This window comes from Xyrauchen texanus, chromosome 37 (genome assembly GCF_025860055.1).
Source record: "Xyrauchen texanus isolate HMW12.3.18 chromosome 37, RBS_HiC_50CHRs, whole genome shotgun sequence".
Classification (NCBI taxonomy): domain Eukaryota; kingdom Metazoa; phylum Chordata; class Actinopteri; order Cypriniformes; family Catostomidae; genus Xyrauchen; species Xyrauchen texanus.
The window spans coordinates 36,882,524-36,894,821 of NC_068312.1; the positions used below are offsets into that span (position 1 = coordinate 36,882,524).

Genomic DNA, 12,298 nt, shown 5'->3' on the forward strand with positions numbered 1-12,298 from the left:
AGCCTTAATGAAACATCCTGACATATCTTCACAACATTAAAATGAGTTCATCTTTTTTGGCGCTCTCTTTCCTTAATTGTAGGATGTCCATGTTTATCTAGCATCAAAGTTTTCATAAATGAAACTAGCTAACAAGCTATTTAAAGTTTTTTTTTTTTTCTGTTTTGTATTGACTTAGGCGTCCGAAGACCCGCTCGTTTGATAACCTACCCAGCGCTTGTGAAGTCGGAAACCCCTTGACTTCGAATCGCCGTTCAAGTGACCCCAGTTTAAATGAGAAATGGCAGGACCACCGCAGGTCTCTGGAACTCAAAATTGGGAATGGGCCTGATGGTGCTATATCTCCAGATATAGAGGAGAGAGCCAATGGGCAAATGGGGGTGGGGCTTATGGGAACATTGCCCAATGTTTGCACAGAGGAAAGGGAGGAGCTTGGAGATGTCAGGTTGCCAAAGATACAGGGGGTTGATGAGGCGGAGCTGTCCTTGACTGTGGGTGTGGCTATGGGCCAGATGGAAAACATTCTCCAGGAAGCAACAAAGGAAGAGTGCGCACCAGATAACCGCAGAGATGCTAAAACAGACCTCACTAATGATACCTCTGCTACAAATGTCGGGAGTTGCAAAATTGCACATTCAGTAGAAGTCGAAAGCAACATCGATAGCGGTAATATTGAGATGCAGCTAACTGTAAGTGCCCGTGAGAGCAAAGCTGAAAACCTCAGAGACCGAAAGGTCAATGGACATTCTTCAGAAGATGGTAGTTCCGAAGAGTCCTCTGCTCTCAGCCAGGATACCTCTGGAAGCCAGGACTCTGAGGAACTAGCCATGGATGCACTTGAGAAGATGACCATACAGGATCCCAACCCCTCTCATAACATGCTTAATTTAACTTCCAATGACCTCAGGACTCTCAGTAATGGCGATGATGTACAGAAACCATCACGGCAGGGTCAGGGACCTACCCTTTTCCCAGAGACAAGGTCTGAGTCTCTTGAGCCAGCCGAGAAACGCCTTTCTCTCTTGGAGAGCTCTACAGAGACACTAACAGAGGACTGGGGTGTCCGACCTGAGAGTTCAGAACCCTCAATTCCGCCACCTCTTAAAACCCTTGCCGAATCATCGTGCCTCAAACAGGGTCTAAAAGCTGATCCTCAAGGCACTCCCAGAACTTTAAACGACACCCCAAAACGGCCATCTCTCAGTGCCTTTCCACCCTCTACTGACCTCCTCCACCCAATATTTAATGGTGAGTCCCCAGAACCAGAGCCCACTGCTCCGCAGTGGGCCCGCACAAACGGGGAACAGTCCATGCTTAGCCGACAAGTGTCACTGGCTAGTTGTGGCTCGCTGACTCTCAATGCACGGGGCAGCTGCTCCCACCATCGCTGCCTGCACTTGGGTTTTCTTGGCCGGCCGAGCTTCAGCCCTCCGGAGCCCCCCTCGTCCAGGAGCCACCTGGACGACGATGGGTTGACCCTACACACTGATGCCGTGCAGCAGCGCTTGAGGCAGATCGAGGCAGGTCACCAGCTGGAGGTGGAAGCTTTGAAGAGGCAGGTACAGGAGCTCTGGAGTCGTCTGGAGAGCCACCAGACCACTGGGATGCTGCGACTCAACGGAGACATCAGAGATGAAGTGGTGAGCAGGAGCACGGAATTGTAATAACTTCACAGAGCAAGGGGTGCACAATTCTGGTTCTAAAGATCTACCCTCTTGTAGAGTTCAGTCCAAACCTGCTTAAGCATACTTACTCTTACTGACGCATCCTTATTTCCCTAACCCCTTGAGTTTGAAGTAACTAAACTTTGCATTTAGGTAGATCTCTAGGACCATAATTGAGCACCTCAGATTAAAACAATCCAACACACAAACGGTTGCTCCATTATTTGGTCCGAGTTGAAATCTGTTGTATTTTCTTGTGAGAGAACTCCTTGATCTTAATTGCATTGGATAGTGTAGTCCCTTAGACCCATAAATGATTCTATTGACTCTATTTTGGTATTTTTATTAAACGCCTGATCAGAAATCCTGAAATATAGCTTTTTGCTCTCTTTATTCATGTAGTATGCAACCAGCTAATATTTCAGTTAATGTCTTTTAAAATTAAATACATATTATCAACCTAATCCATACCCTTCTCTTAGCATGTTAGCATACCGTATGCAACATAATATCTGAATTTCATGCTCTCATATACTGTAAAACCTTATTTCTTTAATTATAAAAGGCTTTTCATCATCTAATGATTTTCGATTGTCAAAAGATATACTTTTTTTTTTTTTTTTTTTGTATTTTATTTAGCCATCACAAAATAATTGTATTATACACAATTATTTTACAAGCATATAAAACTGAGTTTTAACACTTCTTGTTGGTCTTCCTGTCAGGCCTCAATCACAGACTCTGACTTCAACCTGGAGCCCAACAGTCTGTCGCGCTGCAGTACTGAACTGTTCTCTGAGGCCAGCTGGGAGCAGGTGGACAAACAGGACAGTGAGGTACACATGAGCACACCTGAAGAATGGAATCATTTAATTCCTAAAACTAGGAAAACTAGGTTGTCTCTAAACAAGTCATTTACTTGTTTATTTATATGACAGTGGACCCTTTTCACACTAACTGCTATGATGCATTTCTGCCTCAATTTTGCAACATAAATCTTGCATACTTTTTGCCAACTATACAGTACAAATTTACTGTATAAATAACTGAAGTATATTTGGCATATTCTTCTCCTCTGACTGCTGTAACCAATCTCTCCAATGTTATTTGCTCTTTTGGTAAGTTTTCTTTTGCTATCAGAGCCAGTGGTAACACACATTATAATTACTTGCTGTGGTCTCCCATTCAACAAAACAGAAGTTTACTCCATTATAATTTACTTCTGCATTCCAAACTTGGGCTGGGTAAAAATAGATGGATTTTCCAATGCAACACGATCCTCATTTTAGCTATGTCGATTCTTAAATTTCAAGATCAATCTTTCACCTTTTGCGCAACACTCGCATATGCGACCAAAGTTTGCTCTCTGCGACTAAAAATTTTTAATGAGCCACTGGATTGTACATTTTCAGAATTCCTTTACAATGTTTGAGTAGTATCCGCAATGATTTCTGCAAAACCACTGTATTTGAATAGTTGGGCAGAATTTCCGATTTGCCTCCTGAAGTGTAATAAATCACTTGCAAAAGAACAGTGCTTCTATCCCAGATGCTTCTCCGCCATTCGGCTGCCTGCAGAAGGATTGGCTTCGGAACATCTGTTTGAAAAAGCCTCGGAACAATTTGTTTGTGTGTTCTTTTCACTTTGTTGACAAGAATTCAACGGCGGAGAATACTTATCCTATCCACCATTATGACGCGGCTACAATAGACGTGCAGAAAAGGAGCACCATTTAACTACAAAGAAACGATAGCTTGATTATGCCAACAGGTGTGTGTGTGTACATGTGCTGAAAATGCATTCGAAACTTTTAGAGTATGTTGACTTCTAAGCAGCGTTGGCCTTAGTGTATCTTTGACATGTTTTAAAGTGACATTATTACTCCGTATAAAACAAACTGTGTTATTCCTTCCAGATGAGAGTGGTGAAATGAGTAGTGATGATGTTTCAGCTGTTCCATGCTGTTTCTCAAGCCTAATGAAGGAAATCTGCGCTGGAATTCATTATAATGAGACGTGACATGTGCAGTAGTGAGATGCATTATGATACGTTGCATGTGTCTCGACATGCATTCTTTTTAAAAGTGAATTTGATTAAATAAAATGTTTCTTTAGTGCTTTTGTAATACATATTGTTTCAAAGTTGCGTTACAGAGAGTACTGAATTTGTGTACAATATTTATAATGTATGTTTCAATAAAGGTATTTATTTGTATTACATGTGGTTCTTTCTGTTCTGCACCGTTTATTGTGTGGATGCTAATGCATCCCGATTACCTACACACACAAACGAAAAATAAGGCACAAGCATCGTATCTATAAACCACAAATAATATAATATTGAGCTACAGCTGTCAGAGTTGCATTGGAGTGATGTCACCTCCCCTCTTCCAATGATTGGCTAGAGGAGGAGCTGTCAATCAAGAACTAGTGGACCAATGGGAATTCAAAATGCCCCCTGATTTACATGAAACTCAACTCACAAGTTTTGGAAAACCAAGTGCAGAACTTGGAAACAAAAGCAAAGAAATATACAGCGTAAGCATACAAAAAATGAAAATATGAGCAAAATTGTTAGAGCACATAAAACTGTAATATAACCAAGGAAAACAAACATTTTTATATATTTTTTTATTTATTCTTGTTGTGGATCAGTGTCCACAATACATTTGCTAATAAGATAATTGCCCTCAAGTCATACAGAATAATATTTTTAAGAATAAGTAAATTAACTCCTTTTATCATTTAAAATATCTTGTTCCTGTGCACAAATGCACTGTTTGAACTGAGAAAAAGTTCAATTAAGCCCTATAATGAAAGCGAGTTATAAGAGTTATATTTGTAAATAAATCCTTTTGTATGGAGATTTCAATCAGTTGTGAAGACAACAACAGCCAGAGGAAGACCAAAAAAGCAGACAGGTTTTTACAATTTAGTGAAGAAAATTGTAGGATTGGTTAAAGTACATGATAATATTTACATTTAGGTAGTCTAGCCATGGTAGTATTGTTTGAATAATTTGTATTAAATGTATCTCAGTCATTACAGAAAGGTTGTGACAATATTTCACAGCACCATTTTTAATCATTGTATCTGTCAATTTCTACATGCACTAATACAGTTTAATATTAAAAAATACTAAAGTAACATCAAGAACTCCCATGAACTAACAATGACCAATATTGTATGTACAATTAATATTTTCCATGCAATTGTTATTTATTGAAGCCTAATTGGGAATGTAGTACATGTTGCATGGGCATGCGTTAACGTATATAACATTAATGTAAAGTGTATCAACACCTGCCCCCATTCACTCCCCCTGACCCCCTGAAAGTCATCGTGTAATTCTCACCCTGCTATAGGTATTTTTGAAAAGCTCCCAAGTAAAATTAACAGCATAAATTGTGAGGGATTATCTTTCACATGTAAGCAAAATAGACATTTTAACTCAAATATACCCATATGAATCACTCAAATCGAGAGATTGTGAATACGAATTGAATCGGTAAGCTGCATCAATACTCACCACTACTCCGAACATGGAAATCTGAAAAGGGTCCATTGTGATAAAAAGACTTAAAAGACTTAAAAGTGATAAATGAAAACTATTTGTTTTTATTTTTGAGGACATCCTCACTATGCAGCAGTTTTCACAAGTGATTAACTTTTGCACAGTACAGTGTATAAATATATATATATATGTGTGTGTGTGTGTGTGTGTGTGTGTGTGTACACAGAGTCTCCTTTTTCATCCCCACCCCTTTTCTGTGCTCCACTCTTTCAAATATTGTCATCTAACTTCCTGTTTGTATAAGAGTGTACTGAGAATAGTCAAATGGATTGAATGTGTGAGCACAGACAGTATTTTCCCCCAAGAGTTGATGGGGTGAGTCTACTTAAAATGCTTGAGGGGTTTTTTCTGACACCGACTGAGGTAAATTGGACCTGGCAGATCACGTTCAGCGGTTAATTGATATACGTGTAATTCGGCTTAAATGGGATTAAAATAGTTACTAAATAGTTATTAAAATAGTTCATAAAACACACTCTTTTATGAGTGTGTATGTATAAAAATATTGTGCTCCCGTGAACTATAGCGCTATGGGTGGATGTCCACAGGTGTTGTACAGAGATATGTTTAATGACTTTATGTTGTCTCTTGGAGCTTCATGAGCACAGAGACACATCAGTACATCCTCAGTGTGACGATAGGATCTGGTGTATTTATCAATGAAGTACTCTTGTTTTAAATTCACCCGCCCTGCTTTCCGTTGCTATAACATCCCCTGAATACTTTAAAATACTCGTGATAACTTTTGGCAACTCTATAACCTGTAAATCCACTTCGCTAGCTAATTACACTTAGCCATCAACACCATAGAAATCTATATAGAATACGCTAGACCGGAAGATCAAAGACAAAAGTTTCAAGATGGCTGCGTGCTAGTTACTCTGGCGCATAAGGTAAAAATACAGTGACCTTTTCGACCTCTGAAATTAATTGTCTTTATAATATTTACCCATAAAAACGTTATTGATGATGTAGCGGTGAACAGACATCTCAAAAGTCCCCCCAAATTAATTCCCACTGAGATTCACTCAAAAATACGATATATTGCAAAGAACATTTAATGTTGTCTTTATTGTCTATTAGGCATTTGGATCTTTTATTGAGCCTGTAAATTATTTTTGCAGGTGACCCGGTGGTACCCGGACCATCTGGCTGCCCAGTGCTACGGCTGCGAGAGAGGGTTCTGGTTGGCCACTCGAAAGCACCACTGCAGGTAAAACTTCATCACAGACTACACCATAAAACACTCTTGTATTGTCACTCCTGTTCTGTCGCCCAACTTGTACCTCCTTGAGGGTTGGATGCATTAGTGTTGACTCATTTTCTTGACGTTTTTTGCAAAACCTTATGTTTGTGCCCAAAATTCCTCCGCCTCTGGTCAGTCAGTCAGTATTTGGCGAGTTTTCTCTGGTTTCGTTTACTCATTGCTCATTGCTGCAGCATTTGTAAACACAGCAGTTTAAACAAACTACCCAACTGGCAAAACCGCTAAACACTCTAGAATCAACATGGCGTACAAACGTAACTGATGTGGCAACAGCAGGACGTACTTCATACGCTTATGTTACATGGAATATGGTTTCTTTTTAAAGTTGCACAAATATCAAGCACAATTTCAAAATTACAGTCATGTGGTTCTTTTAGCAGCAGAAATGCTCTTTTCCAAAACCTAGTGAGCTGCCTTGCAATGTACTGTCTACATAGGCAGCTACCTTCTAAGCATGCTAACTAAAATGGAACCTCATAAGTCATTGATTTGGAACGGTCCAAACCCACAGTAAGGGGCCATTCACACCGAATGTGTTTTTTTTTCTTTATGTAATCATGCGCTAGAGAGACACCGTGTCAAGTTATTCAAACTAACTTCTACTTTAAAACGTCTCTCGAGACACTGCAACGCGTTCGGTCTGATTAGGCTGAAACAAGGTGTCTTAGAAGGCAGATTTCATTACTGTAAAAATCATATTCATGTTCATGTCCTTCATATTGGGAGCATCCCTGCGATACTTAAAATGCTGTCTAGATAGGCAGCTCACTAGGATTTGTTAGCACAGCGCTAAAGTCTTCCTTTTTTCTCACCACAGAGGCAAGGAGCATATGGAAGAGATTTGGTGAGAATTGCCCTCTCTTTCTCCGTCATGGGGTTTTTCTCAGCCTGTTAACCATCACTTCAGAGTGCTCCTAATCCTCCTGTCCTCTTCATGTCTTTATGGGTTTTAAAACGGACTCTGTTATCGTTGGGGAGGAACTGTACCATAAATTAGGGCTGCATGGTTATGACAAAAATCTGAGTTGTCGATTACTTCCCTGATATTGTATTCACTGTTATCAGTTTTTATTAATACATAAAAAAAAATTAAAAAAAATGGTTTTGTTTAGAGAAACTGCATGCCATTTTTTACATTTAGGCTACATATCTAAAACTAGCTGAGGACTTTGTTCATGTGAGACATAGCATGCATCAGACTGCCCTACATTTATACTTTAGGAGTAACTCAATGCCACACTGCAAAATGTTGTAGATTTTCCCAACAAAATTAGCATATTTCTTCTGGGCCTAGACTAATCTAAACACTGATTCATCATTGGAAAAAGTCCATTTAGACGTGACTGGTGTATGCAATAAGGAATTTTATAATTGACACTTTTCACGATTAGTTAACTGTGGCAGTTGTAATTGTAATCTCAGATAATTGTTAGATTAATTGTGCAGCCCGGCCATAACATTTTCACAGGTTCCAGAGAGCCGTGTAGTTGTGGGAACAGAGGTGTTGGCTTATTGCGTTTTCATTTTCTCTGGCAGTAACGTCCCTCACAATTTCAACATAAAAGTATAACAAAACATTTTGTAACATAAAATGTGACTTCATCATATGGTTGAACAATAGAGTGGGGGGTGTATTTTATACTTATACAGCATGTTATTGTTTTTTTCCCCCTGTAAGGTTGAAGAGCTTTCTTGGTAATTTGGTAGTAATAATAAAATATAAAAATCCTGTTTTCCATTAAAATCACCCCTTCAAATGGAATTTCGTGAGAAATTTTGCAAGACGTTGAAAGGCAGTTTACTTGCTATCCTGGCAGTTGTGCATGTTCATGATTGCGGTTATTTATAAAGGGGCTGCATGTTGTGTGTGTGTGTGTGTGTGTGTGTGTGTGTGTGTGTGTATGTATTTAACACACACAGTGTGTAAAGCATTGGCCAGTGATTTGACACACCTCCTATAACTGATTTGTGATTTATTAGAGGTTAATCTGCATGTGTCTGGGCTTAGTTCAGTCCAGAATTGAAGAAGCCCCTCCCTTCCCTAACACTTTTTTTTTCTATTCAGGACATGATGGGGGACTTGATGTCTTTTGTAAATATGTATTTTGTTTGTTTCTTGTAAATGTGTTTAACCCTCAGAGACCAAGTGTAGCAGAAGTGCAATGCTTTTTAAAGCAATTAAATAATATCTCATTTTCATTAAATATATAAAAACTACACATAACAATATCTGACACTCTGAACTGTATAACAGCAACAGTTTTGGCAGGAGGAAAAACGTAACTTTTTCAACAAATTTAGCCATTTTTCAAGTTTTTGACCTGTAAATGTACTATATAGTGTATATACACTCACCGGCCACTTTATTAGGTACATCTGTACATCTACTTATTCATGCAATTATCTAATCAGCCAATCCTGTGGCAGCAGTGCAATGCATAAAATCATGCAGATATGGGTCAGGAGCTTCAGTTAATGTTAACATTATCCAGCTCGAACCAGTCTGGCCATTCTCTGTTGATCTCTCTCATCAAAAAGGCGTTTCCATCCGCAGAACTGCCGCTCACTGGTAGTTTATTTGTTTTTGGCACCATTCTGAGTAAATTCTAGAGACTGTTGTGCATGAAAATCCCAGAAATACTCAAATCAGCCCAACTGGCACCAACAATTATGCCATGGTCCAAATCACTGAGATCGAATTTTTTCCCCATTCTGATGGTTGATGTAAATATGAACCTTTTTTGCACGTGAGTTTCTCCTTTACTAACGGATCTCTCAGCGTGAGTTCTTTAATGCGCACTGTAATTAAATAACATCTTACCTCACACTTCACAGCAGATGCAATAGAGAACAGATTATATCACAGCGGGTGCACTGAAGGTCAAATTGTATATTGTCAAACATATAATGTGTTTTTAGTTGTTTATAATGATTGATTATGATGGATATGATGCACCATATATTCGTTGCAATGCAAGATGGGATTTTAAGTTTGTATCGTCATAGAAACATACATAAGGAGGAGCATAAAGGTTCTTAAAACCTAGCCCTTCAACTCTCCCAGCCCCAGAAGTGGTTTTGTCAGATGGAATGGGAAAAGGCTCAAGTGGACTGACTATTTTGTATATTCTTTGACGTCAGAAAACATGCCCGCAGCGCAGCATCAAAACAGTGCACTCCAACGGTAATGGCGTCATACGTTTATTGAATGATTGTTTTAAAGTTTGTAACATATTAAAATAAAGATATTGTGATGTTGAAAAGACTATTTGAGCAACTGGTTCATTATGACAACCGGTTTTGCTGGTAAACAACAGCATGAATGCAGATCACACTAGTTTGATCGTACACATCTCAGCCTAGCCTAGTGTAATCACACCGGTTTGATCGTACATACGAAAGGGTTAACTGAAGCTCCTGACCCATATCTGCATGATTTTATACATTACACTGCTGCAACATGATTGGCTGATTAGATAATCGCATGAATAAGTAGAGAATATACAGGTGTACCTAATACATTTAGAATCTCGAAACCTCGAATCTGATTGGACGAGAGATGCTCCATGAGCACTGATGGTGTGACAGCATCAGCACTCGGACGCTTCACTGTGTGTGTGTCACTCCGCTTGTGTTTGTGGCATTCTAAACTAAAGTGTAAGAGCAGTGCAGATGTGTTAAGAGCTACTGTTTGTCTTTTGTTTTTTTTGACATTACATATGTTAGCCAGCAGGTGGTGCAAAAGATAATTTTTGTGTGTAATATGAGCCTGTTAGGTGACGTGAAGTGAATCCTCTTCAGCCGTATACATACAACAGCTCTTCATGATTGCATGTTTTACTACTACACTACTAAAGCTAGGAAATAGTTTAAAGGCTTTAAAAGAACAACTTCAGCATTATGGCTCATCACAGCTGAGAGACACGACAGACTGACTAATTACATGAACTGTAATGACCACTGTAAAAACACCATAAAAGCTACTACGTTTAGGGTGAACTATTCCTTTAAATACATTTTCGAAGTTAAGTTTTTTATATTCAGTATGTGAAGGTGCTTATGTTTTTTTCTCTCTCTCTCTCTCTCTCTCTCATCTCTGCTGCCCCCTGCAGGAATTGTGGGAATGTGTTCTGTGCCAGCTGTTGTGATCAGAAGATCCCGGTGCCAAGCCAGCAGTTGTTCGAGCCCAATCGGGTGTGTAAATTGTGTTTCAGCAGCCTGCTGACTCCAGCGTCAGCTCTGGAGTTAGAGCTGGACAAACCCATCACGGCCAGCTCCAACTAAACCCAGAACCAGGTCAAAACGCCCACACACAAATAACTGCGGAGGACCCTTGGGACATGTTGAAGAAGGTCCAGAGACTGTTTTCGTGGGGCGTAGTTGCTTAATTGTATTTTCCCACCCGGAAGGGAATCGTGTATATATGGAACGGAGTGGAACATGCAGAAAGTCGTCCGGAGAGGATGCTTAGCACTTTCAGTTGGCGTTAGAGGACTGCTAAATGTATTTTTGCAAAGGCAGGGTGCGATTTGTGACTGAATTAAAAGCTTGAAAGGTTTCTCAAAAGACCAGTGGACAGTGTTTTACTGGCGTTTGTTTTCAAGAGTTTCTTTTGTGTAGGATTTCCTTTATCATCTCGCAAACATTAGATTTTCGTTGACATTCTTGGGAATGCCACAGGGTGAATGGTGCTTTTGGGACGAGTACGTAAGATCTACTATTTTCAATATCTACTTTGTGTCTCTTTCATTGAGAAAGGTAGTGGAAATTGTCTTTTTCCTTGACTTTTTCTTCTGTTTTAGACGTTGCACAGGTCGGCAGTCCATTTGGGGTTGATTCTGGACACCAAAAAGCGTTTAAACTCACCTGATTTCCAGATTAATTGGAGACTGTTGGTTTGCGACCCCAGATTAAGGCCTTGGACTTGCTTGAATAGAACCCTTTGTGCCATTGGCTATATAGTGACAGGAAGTGATGTTAGCCTGGACCGCTAGAGGGCACTGTTGGCTTTCTGGTGGCGTCTGTGAGATGCCGTCTGCTTCTGAGACGTTCTCACTCAAGTTTCTTTTTTTTTTTTTGTAACATAAATGCGAGACTAATGAGATAATATATTAGAATGTTGTAAGAATGAGACGTATAGCATTTAAGATGAGAAATTGTATAGAATTCTTGAATAGTGGCTCACGAAATTAGTCACCAAATATAAGTCGTGTTTGTTTTCCCCAGTTGTAGCCATTTGGGGTTTGTTTATTCTTTTTAATGTATTTCTTTTTTCCTAATTTTTCTTCTAGTGATCGCTGAAAATAAGTGAAATGGCATATGTATTGAGAGAGGTATTGCATTTGAAATGCAGCTCTAGGGCCCCAGAATTGTTTTATTTATTTACTCTGACTATTGATATGCCACAGGATAATCAGTGTTGATCAGTGTGTTTGCTGCCTTTGCACTGAAGACAAATATCCCCCACAAAAATTAAAGGGATAGTTCACCCAAAAATGAAAATTCTCCCATCATTTACTCACCCTCATGCCATCCCTGATGTGTATGATTTTAATTCTTCAGCAGAACACAAATTAATATTTTTAGTAGAATATCTCAGCTCTGTAGGTCCATACAATGCAAGTGAATGGTGATCAGACCTTTGTAGCTCCAAAAAGCACATAAAGGCAGCATAAAATTATTTTAATCCATATCTTTAGACACAATATAATAGTTGTAGGTGTGAAAAAGATTTTTACCTCTTTTCTAAATCTCCACTTTACTTTCAGTTTAAGATGTGAAAGTTAAAGTGGAG

The 12,298-nt window shown here is 39.2% G+C and overlaps 1 protein-coding gene across 6 annotated transcripts in view; it reads left to right on the top strand.

Annotated features, from left to right (window-relative positions):
• Positions 1 to 12,066, top strand: part of mtmr3 (myotubularin related protein 3) — a 45,634-nt gene extending 33,568 nt beyond the window's left edge. For 3 of the 6 annotated variants that reach the window (XM_052108880.1, XM_052108881.1, XM_052108884.1), the window contains 5 exons: positions 179 to 1,640; positions 2,390 to 2,500; positions 6,362 to 6,450; positions 7,322 to 7,348; positions 10,617 to 12,066. In XM_052108880.1, coding sequence (XP_051964840.1) covers positions 179 to 1,640; positions 2,390 to 2,500; positions 6,362 to 6,450; positions 7,322 to 7,348; positions 10,617 to 10,788 — 1,861 coding nt within the window. In that variant the 3' untranslated portion in view covers positions 10,789 to 12,066. Of the gene's footprint in view, positions 1 to 178; positions 1,641 to 2,389; positions 2,501 to 3,579; positions 3,871 to 6,361; positions 6,451 to 7,321; positions 7,349 to 10,616 lie in introns of those variants that run through there. The other 3 variants (XM_052108882.1, XM_052108885.1, XM_052108883.1) reach the window with 2 other exon arrangements.
• The last annotated feature ends 232 nt before the right edge of the window (positions 12,067 to 12,298 follow it).